The following is a 12296-nucleotide window of genomic DNA, read 5'->3' on the forward strand; positions in this document are numbered from 1 at the left end:
AAAACGGCAAGAAAGTACTGGTGTTAATTAATTCTATCTGTGGTGATACCTAATGTTAGCAAATGTGTATTGAGTGATCTGAAATCATAAAACCCTGGCAGACCAACCGAACAAATTTTTAGTCAAACTGAGTTTTATTGAGGCAAAAAGTTTTTTACTTGGTAAACGAATATAATTACCTTCAGCACATCCCAAGACAGTTAACTCAATAGTTGCTTCGCTGACACCTGAGACATCAATGAACTTGATCTGGAGTTCCTTTATACCTTCTAGTGATGGTTCGTTCATGGGAAATACCTTGACTTCTGATTGAATACCCTCAATAGTCAAGGTAAACTGTGAACAGGAGAATGGGAGTATCTGCTTTACTTCAAGATTCATAATCAATGAGCAAATTGTTAAAAAATAAAAATGAAAAAAATAAATAAAAGTGGATTAGTTAAAAACTGTTCTCACTCACCTCCGTGATTGTATTTTTGATCACCACTTGCTTGAAATCTTTCTCGTCTACTCTCTTTGCAAGTAATGTGAAAGTGAATTTGACTGACTGTGGTGGCTTTGATCCTGTCTTTGGTGTGGTCATTCTTTCTGCTTGTCCAGAAGTAACACTTGATGTGATTTTCTTCAAAGTGATCAGAACTCCACGAACATTGACATTGCTATTGAACTTTCGCTCTAAAACAGCACTGTTGCCAACAGACTGCTCAATTGGCAACTCGGAAAATGTGAGAAAGCCTGACTCATCTGTGAAAAGATTTCCATTTGTCTGGTCCTTTGTCTCTACACCGCTTTCGCTATCCATATTTTGAAGACAGTACCCTGAACAGACAGAAATGGGTATTATTAACACTGAAAGTTTTTTTTTTATCAGATCTAAGGTTATTGCTATAGTCATTTTTATTTCTCAGAATATAAAACTGTATGTCTTTACCCTCTGTGGTTGAAACCAGAGATGTTGTTGAGGTTGTTGTTCGTTCTGTGGTTGTCTGAGTTGGTGTTGTAACTGCTACAGTGCTAGTTGATTCTTCGGTTGTCGTTGTTGGTGTTGTCACAGAGACTGCTGTAGTTGTTACCTGGGTTGTGGTGAATTCTGGGACAAAACAAAAAGAGGGGATTGGAATCAGTTTGATATACAAACAAAAGGACTAGGTCTTTAGACTTTTTATTTTTAAGGGTTGCCTATTTGTATCGTGAATTTGGAAAAAACAAATCATTTATCACGTACAACTAACAGGAATACTGTATTCCTGCTACTACGACTTACCTTCTGCACAGCCCAATACATGTAGTTCCAAAGTTGCAGACGAAACACCAGTGACCTCTAGGACAGTCACACGGAATGCCACAACCCCTTTAATGACTTCATTTCCAGTTTTTAAGAACTTCTGCAAGGGTTGATCACTGACTGGTGTGAATGTGATCACCTGTGAGGAGAGAATTATAAAGTGAACCTCAGAAATTACCCTTGATGCAACTTCTTCAGATATCTTCACATGTTTTATAATACTTGACTCTGAAAATAAGAGTGTTAGATTATTTGTTATATTCACCTTTGGTTCTTGGTTGTCTTCCAGCAACAGGGGCTTAAAGTCATCGTCTGTCTCCTTCTTGGTGAATAATTTGACAGTCACAGACACAAGTTCCTCAGTTCCTGACGGAGATGGTGTCGAGGAAGATGATGATGGAACAAGCCTAATGCTGATTGCTCTGATAGAGGCTGATCTTGTTAAAGTGCCATCAACACTGGGCGGGTAGTTGTCTCCCACAACTAAAGGCAAGGTGTCGAACTTGATGTAAGTTGTTCCATTTTGTACTTGTAAAGTAATTAGATCTGAGGTAGGTGTAAAACCTTTCTGAAGGCCTTCTTCACCATCCATATTCTCCAAACAGTAACCTGCAAGGTAAATAAATCAGTAATCGTATGAAAGTCATGTATGTTTGTGCAAAAAGCTGTAAGAATGAAGTTTTGGTTGACTATAAGTTATTCTTAATTACCTTGAGTTGTTGATAGCTGATGACTTGTAGTGCTGCTGGTCTTGGTTGTTGTAGCGGTCGTTGGTGCTTTAGGTTTTATGAAAAGTGCATAACAATTTAGAACATCAGGGATAAATATTATTCATTTTGGTTTTTACCCATATACACCATTGAGTGTTTATTACTGTATACTTGGTACTTACCTCAGTACTGTGAAAAAAATCACATACATATTACTCGGGTGGGAATATTCAGTGGCCAGAGGCAGTTCATTACGTTAATAAATTCTCAATAACAAAATCAAGTAGCAAAATTTGAACTCTGTCTGAGTTGAACAAACTGACCTGACTTTATAGTAGTTAAAAGATATTTTGTTAGTCTGTAGCAATGAAAGGATTCATTATGCATAACAAAAAACATTGCAAGTGTGAAGAGACAAATGGATTCGCTTACGAGGAGGACGGCCCTTGATGGTAGTAGTCGATAGCAAAGTGTCTCCTGTTGGCAAACCTAAAGGATTAATCAAAATATTTTTTAATGTTCAGAACACAACAGAATGAATCCATCCAAGATGCTCATACATTTTTCCTGGTATTATAGTAAACACATGCACTTGTTATCAAGACTCTTCTCTTAATAAGTACAATTATTTTACCTTTAGTTGTAGGGGATTTGGTTGTCACATATTCTGTTGTTGAAAACTCTGTAAAAGCAAAAGTTATTGTTCAATAATTAGTTGTTTGTAGAATATTACTATAGTAAAGGGTTAACGTGAATGTTGTAAAGAAATAGGTAATGTTTTAAAACCCTGTTTCAATGGAGAATAAGAAGAAATCACAAACCAACAAACCTAGTGGATAACAGGATAAGATGTGTCAAAAATTACTTTGAGAAAAGTATTTCCATATGTGGTAATGTGCAATTTGTACCAAAACTTGTCTTTGTAATTGTCCAACAAAATTTAATGCTAAAACACTTTGGGGGGGGGGGGGGGGAGGGGGTTCTTTACTTTGTAAACGAATGTGATTACCTTCAGCACATCCCAAGACAGTTAACTCAATAGTTGCTCCGCTGACACCTGAGACATCAATGAACCTGATCTGGAGTTCCTTTATACCTTCTAGTGATGGTTCGTTCATGGGAAATACCTTCATTTCTGATTGAATACCCTCAATAGACAAGGTAAACTGTGAACAGGAGAATGGAAGTTTTTGCTTTACTTCAAGATTCATAATCAATGAGCAAATTGTTAAAAAATAAAAAGGAAAAAAATAAATAAAAGTGGATTAGTTAAAAACTGTTCTCACTCACCTCCGTGATTGTATTTTTGATCACCACTTGCTTGAAATCTTTCTCGTCTACTCTCTTAGCAAGTAATGTGAAAGTGAATTTGACTGACTGTGGTGGCGTTGATCCTGTCTTTGGTGTGGTCATTCCTTCTGCTTGTCCAGAAGTAACACTTGATGTGATTTTCTTCAAAGTGATCAGAACTCCACGAACATTGACATTGCTATTGAACTTTCGCTCTAAAACAGCACTGTTGCCAACAGACTGCTCAATTGGCAACTCGGAAAATGTGAGAAAGCCTGACTCATCTGTGAAAAGATTTCCTCTTGTCTGGTCCTTTGTCTCTACACCGCTTTCGCTATCCATATTTTGAAGACAGTACCCTGAATGAACAAAAATGGGTACTATTAACAATGAAAGTTTTTTTAAATCAGATCTAAGGTTACTACTATAGTAATGTTTACTCTTCAGAACATAAAACTGTATGTATTTACCCTCTGTGGTTGAAACCAGAGATGTTGTTGAGGTTGTTGTTCGTTCTGTGGTTGTCTGAGTTGGTGTTGTAACTGCCACAGTGCTAGTTGATTCTTCGGTTGTCGTTGTTGGTGTTGTCACAGAGACTGCTGTAGTTGTTACCTGGGTTGTGGTGAATTCTGGGACAAAACAAAAAGAGGGGATTGGAATCAGTTTGATATACAAACAAAAGGACTAGGTCTTCAGACTTTTTATTTTTAAGGGTTGCCTATTTGTATCGTGCATTTGGAAAAAACAAATCATTTATCACGTACAACTAACAGGAATACTGTATTCCTGCTACTACGACTTACCTTCTGCACAGCCCAATACATGTAGTTCCAAAGTTGCAGACGAAACACCAGTGACCTCTAGGACAGTCACACGGAATGCCACAACCCCTTTAATGACTTCATTTCCAGTTTTTAAGAACTTCTGCAAGGGTTGATCACTGACTGGTGTGAATGTGATCACCTGTGGGGAGAGAATTATAAAGTGAACCTCAGAAATTACCCTTGATGCAACTTCTTCAGATATCTTCACATGTTTTATAATACTTGACTCTGAAAATAAGAGTGTTAGATTATTTGTTATATTCACCTTTGGTTCTTGGTTGTCTTCCAGCAACAGGGGCTTAAAGTCATCGTCTGTCTCCTTCTTGGAGAATAATTTGACAGTCACAGACACAAGTTCCTCAGTTCCTGACGGAGATGGTGTCGAGGAAGATGATGATGGAACAAGCCTAATGCTGATTGCTCTGATAGAGGCTGATCTTGTTAAAGTGCCATCAACACTGGGCGGGTAGTTGTCTCCCACAACTAAAGGCAAGGTGTCGAACTTGATGTAAGTTGTTCCATTTTCTACTTGTAAAGTAATTAGATCTGAGGTAGGTGTAAAACCTTTCTGAAGGCCTTCTTCACCATCCATATTCTCCAAACAGTAACCTGCAAGGTAAATAAATCAGTAATCGTATGAAAGTCATGTATGTTTGTGCAAAAAGCTGTAAAAATGAATGCTTGGTTGATTATCGGTTATTCTTAATTACCTGGAGTTGTTGATAGTTGAGGAGTTGTGGTGCTGACAGTACTGCTAGTTGTAGTTTGCGTAGTTGTTGAGACTTCTAAAACGGCAAGAAAGTACTGGTGTTAATTAATTCTATCTGTGGTGATACCTAATGCTAGCAAATGTGTATTGAGTGATCTGAAATCATAAAACCCTGGCAGACCAAATGAACAAATTTTTAGTCAAACTGAGTTTTATTGAGGGAAAAAGTTTTTTACTTGGTAAACGAATATAATTACCTTCAGCACATCCCAAGACAGTTAACTCAATAGTTGCTCCGCTGACACCTGAGACATCAATAAACCTGATCTGGAGTTCCTTTATACCTTCTAGTGATGGTTCGTTCATGGGAAATACCTTCACTTCTGATTGAATACCCTCAATAGACAAGGTAAACTGTGAACAGGAGAATGGGAGTATGTGCTTTACTTCAAGATTCATAATCAATGAGCACATTGTTAAAAAATAAAAAGGAAAAAAAATAAATAAAAGTGGATTAGTTAAAAACTGTTCTCACTCACCTCCGTGATTGTATTTTTGATCACCACTTGCTTGAAATCTTTCTCGTCTACTCTCTTTGCAAGTAATGTGAAAGTGAATTTGACTGACTGTGGTGGCGTTGATCCTGTCTTTGGTGTGGTCATTCCTTCTGCTTGTCCAGAAGTAACACTTGATGTGATTTTCTTCAAAGTGATCAGAACTCCACGAACATTGACATTGCTATTGAACTTTCGCTCTAAAACAGCACTGTTGCCAACAGACTGCTCAATTGGCAACTCGGAAAATGTGAGAAAGCCTGACTCATCTGTGAAAAGATTTCCTCTTGTCTGGTCCTTCGTCTCTACACCGCTTTCGCTATCCATATTTTGAAGACAGTACCCTGAATGAACAGAAATGGGTATTATTAACAATGAAAGTTTTTTAAAATCAGATCTAAGGTTACTACTATAGTAATGTTTACTCTTCAGAACATAAAACTGTATGTATTTACCCTCTGTTGTTGAAACCAGAGATGTTGTTGAGGTTGTTGTTCGTTCTGTGGTTGTCCGAGTTGGTGTTGTAACTGCCACAGTGCTAGTTGATTCTTCGGTTGTCGTTGTTGGTGTTGTCACAGAGACTGCTGTAGTTGTTACCTGGGTTGTGGTGAATTCTGGGACAAAACAAAAAGAGGGGACTGGAATCAGTTTGATATACAAACAAAAGGACTAGGTCTTCAGACTTTTTATTTTTAAGGGTTGCCTATTTGTATCGTGCATTTGGAAAAAACAAATCATTTATCACGTACAACTAACAGGAATACTGTGTTCCTGCTACTACGACTTACCTTCTGCACAGCCCAATACATGTAGTTCCAAAGTTGCAGACGAAACACCAGTGACCTCTAGGACAGTCACACGGAATGCCACAACCCCTTTAATGACTTCATTTCCAGTTTTTAAGAACTTCTGCAAGGGTTGATCACTGACTGGTGTGAATGTGATCACCTGTGGGGAGAGAATTATAAAGTGAACCTCAGAAATTACCCTTGATGCAACTTCTTCAGATATCTTCACATGTTTTATAATACTTGACTCTGAAAATAAGAGTGTTAGATTATTTGTTATATTCACCTTTGGTTCTTGGTTGTCTTCCAGCAACAGGGGCTTAAAGTCATCGTCTGTCTCCTTCTTGGTGAAGAATTTGACAGTCACAGACACAAGTTCCTCAGTTCCTGACGGAGATGGTGTCGAGGAAGATGATGATGGAACAAGCCTAATGCTGATTGCTCTGATAGAGGCTGATCTTGTTAAAGTGCCATCAACACTGGGCGGGTAGTTGTCTCCCACAACTAAAGGCAAGGTGTCGAACTTGATGTAAGTTGTTCCATTTTCTACTTGTAAAGTAATTAGATCTGAGGTAGGTGTAAAACCTTTCTGAAGGCCTTCTTCACCATCCATATTCTCCAAACAGTAACCTGCAAGGTAAATAAATCAGTAATCGTATGAAAGTCATGTATGTTTGTGCAAAAAGCTGTAAGAATGAAGTTTTGGTTGACTATAAGTTATTCTTAATTACCTTGAGTTGTTGATAGCTGATGACTTGTAGTGCTGCTGGTCTTGGTTGTTGTAGCGGTCGTTGGTGCTTTAGGTTTTATGAAAAGTGCATAACAATTTAGAACATCAGGGATAAATATTATTCATTTTGGTTTTTACCCATATACACCATTGAGTGTTTATTACTGTATACTTGGTACTTACCTCAGTACTGTGAAAAAAATCACATACATATTACTCGGGTGGGAATATTCAGTGGCCAGAGGCAGTTCATTACGTTAATAAATTCTCAATAACAAAATCAAGTAGCAAAATTTGAACTCTGTCTGAGTTGAACAAACTGACCTGACTTTATAGTAGTTAAAAGATATTTTGTTAGTCTGTAGCAATGAAAGGATTCATTATGCATAACAAAAAACATTGCAAGTGTGAAGAGACAAATGGATTCGCTTACGAGGAGGACGGCCCTTGATGGTAGTAGTCGATAGCAAAGTGTCTCCTGTTGGCAAACCTAAAGGATTAATCAAAATATTTTTTAATGTTCAGAACACAACAGAATGAATCCATCCAAGATGCTCATACATTTTTCCTGGTATTATAGTAAACACATGCACTTGTTATCAAGACTCTTCTCTTAATAAGTACAATTATTTTACCTTTAGTTGTAGGGGATTTGGTTGTCACATATTCTGTTGTTGAAAACTCTGTAAAAGCAAAAGTTATTGTTCAATAATTAGTTGTTTGTAGAATATTACTATAGTAAAGGGTTAACGTGAATGTTGTAAAGAAATAGGTAATGTTTTAAAACCCTGTTTCAATGGAGAATAAGAAGAAATCACAAACCAACAAACCTAGTGGATAACAGGATAAGATGTGTCAAAAATTACTTTGAGAAAAGTATTTCCATATGTGGTAATGTGCAATTTGTACCAAAACTTGTCTTTGTAATTGTCCAACAAAATTTAATGCTAAAACACTTTGGGGGGGGGGGGAGGGGGTTCTTTACTTTGTAAACGAATGTGATTACCTTCAGCACATCCCAAGACAGTTAACTCAATAGTTGCTCCGCTGACACCTGAGACATCAATGAACCTGATCTGGAGTTCCTTTATACCTTCTAGTGATGGTTCGTTCATGGGAAATACCTTCATTTCTGATTGAATACCCTCAATAGACAAGGTAAACTGTGAACAGGAGAATGGAAGTTTTTGCTTTACTTCAAGATTCATAATCAATGAGCAAATTGTTAAAAAATAAAAAGGAAAAAAATAAATAAAAGTGGATTAGTTAAAAACTGTTCTCACTCACCTCCGTGATTGTATTTTTGATCACCACTTGCTTGAAATCTTTCTCGTCTACTCTCTTAGCAAGTAATGTGAAAGTGAATTTGACTGACTGTGGTGTTGTTGATCCTGTCTTTGGTGTGGTCATTCCTTCTGCTTGTCCAGAAGTAACACTTGATGTGATTTTCTTCAAAGTGATCAGAACTCCACGAACATTGACATTGCTATTGAACTTTCGCTCTAAAACAGCACTGTTGCCAACAGACTGCTCAATTGGCAACTCGGAAAATGTGAGAAAGCCTGACTCATCTGTGAAAAGATTTCCTCTTGTCTGGTCCTTTGTCTCTACACCGCTTTCGCTATCCATATTTTGAAGACAGTACCCTGAATGAACAAAAATGGGTACTATTAACAATGAAAGTTTTTTAAAATCAGATCTAAGGTTACTACTATAGTAATGTTTACTCTTCAGAACATAAAACTGTATGTATTTACCCTCTGTTGTTGAAACCAGAGATGTTGTTGAGGTTGTTGTTCGTTCTGTGGTTGTCTGAGTTGGTGTTGTAACTGCCACAGTGCTAGTTGATTCTTCGGTTGTCGTTGTTGGTGTTGTCACAGAGACTGCTGTAGTTGTTACCTGGGTTGTGGTGAATTCTGGGACAAAACAAAAAGAGGGGATTGGAATCAGTTTGATATACAAACAAAAGGACTAGGTCTTCAGACTTTTTATTTTTAAGGGTTGCCTATTTGTATCGTGCATTTGGAAAAAACAAATCATTTATCACGTACAACTAACAGGAATACTGTATTCCTGCTACTACGACTTACCTTCTGCACAGCCCAATACATGTAGTTCCAAAGTTGCAGACGAAACACCAGTGACCTCTAGGACAGTCACACGGAATGCCACAACCCCTTTAATGACTTCATTTCCAGTTTTTAAGAACTTCTGCAAGGGTTGATCACTGACTGGTGTGAATGTGATCACCTGTGGGGAGAGAATTATAAAGTGAACCTCAGAAATTACCCTTGATGCAACTTCTTCAGATATCTTCACATGTTTTATAATACTTGACTCTGAAAATAAGAGTGTTAGATTATTTGTTATATTCACCTTTGGTTCTTGGTTGTCTTCCAGCAACAGGGGCTTAAAGTCATCGTCTGTCTCCTTCTTGGTGAATAATTTGACAGTCACAGACACAAGTTCCTCAGTTCCTGACGGAGATGGTGTCGAGGAAGATGATGATGGAACAAGCCTAATGCTGATTGCTCTGATAGAGGCTGATCTTGTTAAAGTGCCATCAACACTGGGCGGGTAGTTGTCTCCCACAACTAAAGGCAAGGTGTCGAACTTGATGTAAGTTGTTCCATTTTCTACTTGTAAAGTAATTAGATCTGAGGTAGGTGTAAAACCTTTCTGAAGGCCTTCTTCACCATCCATATTCTCCAAACAGTAACCTGCAAGGTAAATAAATCAGTAATCGTATGAAAGTCATGTATGTTTGTGCAAAAAGCTGTAAAAATGAATGCTTGGTTGATTATCGGTTATTCTTAATTACCTGGAGTTGTTGATAGTTGAGGAGTTGTGGTGCTGACAGTACTGCTAGTTGTAGTTTGCGTAGTTGTTGAGACTTCTAAAACGGCAAGAAAGTACTGGTGTTAATTAATTCTATCTGTGGTGATACCTAATGCTAGCAAATGTGTATTGAGTGATCTGAAATCATAAAACCCTGGCAGACCAAATGAACAAATTTTTAGTCAAACTGAGTTTTATTGAGGGAAAAAGTTTTTTACTTGGTAAACGAATATAATTACCTTCAGCACATCCCAAGACAGTTAACTCAATAGTTGCTCCGCTGACACCTGAGACATCAATAAACCTGATCTGGAGTTCCTTTATACCTTCTAGTGATGGTTCGTTCATGGGAAATACCTTCACTTCTGATTGAATACCCTCAATAGACAAGGTAAACTGTGAACAGGAGAATGGGAGTATGTGCTTTACTTCAAGATTCATAATCAATGAGCACATTGTTAAAAAATAAAAAGGAAAAAAAATAAATAAAAGTGGATTAGTTAAAAACTGTTCTCACTCACCTCCGTGATTGTATTTTTGATCACCACTTGCTTGAAATCTTTCTCGTCTACTCTCTTTGCAAGTAATGTGAAAGTGAATTTGACTGACTGTGGTGGCGTTGATCCTGTCTTTGGTGTGGTCATTCCTTCTGCTTGTCCAGAAGTAACACTTGATGTGATTTTCTTCAAAGTGATCAGAACTCCACGAACATTGACATTGCTATTGAACTTTCGCTCTAAAACAGCACTGTTGCCAACAGACTGCTCAATTGGCAACTCGGAAAATGTGAGAAAGCCTGACTCATCTGTGAAAAGATTTCCTCTTGTCTGGTCCTTCGTCTCTACACCGCTTTCGCTATCCATATTTTGAAGACAGTACCCTGAATGAACAGAAATGGGTATTATTAACAATGAAAGTTTTTTAAAATCAGATCTAAGGTTACTACTATAGTAATGTTTACTCTTCAGAACATAAAACTGTATGTATTTACCCTCTGTTGTTGAAACCAGAGATGTTGTTGAGGTTGTTGTTCGTTCTGTGGTTGTCTGAGTTGGTGTTGTAACTGCCACAGTGCTAGTTGATTCTTCGGTTGTCGTTGTTGGTGTTGTCACAGAGACTGCTGTAGTTGTTACCTGGGTTGTGGTGAATTCTGGGACAAAACAAAAAGAGGGGACTGGAATCAGTTTGATATACAAACAAAAGGACTAGGTCTTTAGACTTTATATTTTTAAGGGTTGCCTATTTGTATCGTGCATTTGGAAAAAACAAATCATTTATCACGTACAACTAACAGGAATACTGTGTTCCTGCTACTACGACTTACCTTCTGCACAGCCCAATACATGTAGTTCCAAAGTTGCAGACGAAACACCAGTGACCTCTAGGACAGTCACACGGAATGCCACAACCCCTTTAATGACTTCATTTCCAGGTTTTAAGAACTTCTGCAAGGGTTGATCACTGACTGGTGTGAATGTGATCACCTGTGGGGAGAGAATTATAAAGTGAACCTCAGAAATTACCCTTGATGCAACTTCTTCAGATATCTTCACATGTTTTATAATACTTGACTCTGAAAATAAGAGTGTTAGATTATTTGTTATATTCACCTTTGGTTCTTGGTTGTCTTCCAGCAACAGGGGCTTAAAGTCATCGTCTGTCTCCTTCTTGGTGAAGAATTTGACAGTCACAGACACAAGTTCCTCAGTTCCTGTTGGAAATGGTGTCGAGGAAGATGATGATGGAACAAGCCTAATGCTGATTGCTCTGATAGAGGCTGATCTTGTTAAAGTGCCATCAACACTGGGCGGGTAGTTGTCTCCCACAACTAAAGGCAAGGCGTCGAACTTGATGTAAGTTGTTCCATTTTCTACTTGTAAAGTAATTAGATCTGAGGTAGGTGTAAAACCTTTCTGAAGGCCTTCTTCACCATCCATATTCTCCAAACAGTAACCTGCAAGGTAAATAAATCAGTAATCGTATGAAAGTCATGTATGTTTGTGCAAAAAGCTGTAAAAATGAATGCTTGGTTGATTATCGGTTATTCTTAATTACCTGGAGTTGTTGATAGTTGAGGAGTTGTGGTGCTGACAGTACTGCTAGTTGTAGTTTGCGTAGTTGTTGAGACTTCTAAAACGGCAAGAAAGTACTGGTGTTAATTAATTCTATCTGTGGTGATACCTAATGTTAGCAAATGTGTATTGAGTGATCAGAAATCATAAAACCCTGGCAGACCAAACGAAAATTTTTTTAGTCAAACTGAGTTTTATTGAGGGAAAAAGTTTTTTACTTGGTAAACAAATATAATTACCTTCAGCACATCCCAAGACAGTTAACTCAATAGTTGCACCGCTGACACCTGAGACATCAATAAACCTGATCTGGAGTTCCTTTATACCTTCTAGTGATGGTTCGTTCATGGGAAATACCTTCACTTCTGATTGAATACCCTCAATAGACAAGGTAAACTGTGAACAGGAGAATGGGAGTATTTGCTTTACTTCAAGATTCATAATCAATGAGCACATTGTTAAAAAATAAAAATGAAAAAAATAAATAAAAGTGGAT

At 37.7% G+C, this 12296-nt stretch overlaps 1 protein-coding gene across 1 annotated transcript in view; it reads right to left on the minus strand.

Moving 5' to 3' along the window:
* LOC139949164 (uncharacterized) overlaps positions 1–12296 on the minus strand; it is a 53565-nt gene that overhangs the window by 27333 nt on the left and 13936 nt on the right. The window contains exons 38-68 of the mRNA XM_071947564.1: positions 12040–12196; positions 11784–11858; positions 11339–11682; positions 11053–11212; positions 10720–10878; positions 10250–10608; positions 9968–10124; positions 9712–9786; positions 9267–9610; positions 8981–9140; positions 8648–8806; positions 8178–8536; positions 7876–8053; positions 6892–6957; positions 6447–6790; positions 6161–6320; positions 5828–5986; positions 5358–5716; positions 5076–5232; positions 4820–4894; positions 4375–4718; positions 4089–4248; positions 3756–3914; positions 3286–3644; positions 2984–3161; positions 1996–2061; positions 1551–1894; positions 1265–1424; positions 932–1090; positions 461–819; positions 180–336 (exon numbers count right to left, since the gene is read on the minus strand). Of these exons, the coding sequence (XP_071803665.1) occupies positions 180–336; positions 461–819; positions 932–1090; positions 1265–1424; positions 1551–1894; positions 1996–2061; positions 2984–3161; positions 3286–3644; positions 3756–3914; positions 4089–4248; positions 4375–4718; positions 4820–4894; positions 5076–5232; positions 5358–5716; positions 5828–5986; positions 6161–6320; positions 6447–6790; positions 6892–6957; positions 7876–8053; positions 8178–8536; positions 8648–8806; positions 8981–9140; positions 9267–9610; positions 9712–9786; positions 9968–10124; positions 10250–10608; positions 10720–10878; positions 11053–11212; positions 11339–11682; positions 11784–11858; positions 12040–12196 (6451 nt within the window). The remainder of the gene's footprint in view (positions 1–179; positions 337–460; positions 820–931; positions 1091–1264; positions 1425–1550; positions 1895–1995; positions 2062–2983; positions 3162–3285; positions 3645–3755; positions 3915–4088; positions 4249–4374; positions 4719–4819; positions 4895–5075; positions 5233–5357; positions 5717–5827; positions 5987–6160; positions 6321–6446; positions 6791–6891; positions 6958–7875; positions 8054–8177; positions 8537–8647; positions 8807–8980; positions 9141–9266; positions 9611–9711; positions 9787–9967; positions 10125–10249; positions 10609–10719; positions 10879–11052; positions 11213–11338; positions 11683–11783; positions 11859–12039; positions 12197–12296) is intronic.

This window comes from Asterias amurensis, chromosome 16 (assembly GCF_032118995.1).
Source record: "Asterias amurensis chromosome 16, ASM3211899v1".
NCBI lineage: Eukaryota > Metazoa > Echinodermata > Asteroidea > Forcipulatida > Asteriidae > Asterias > Asterias amurensis.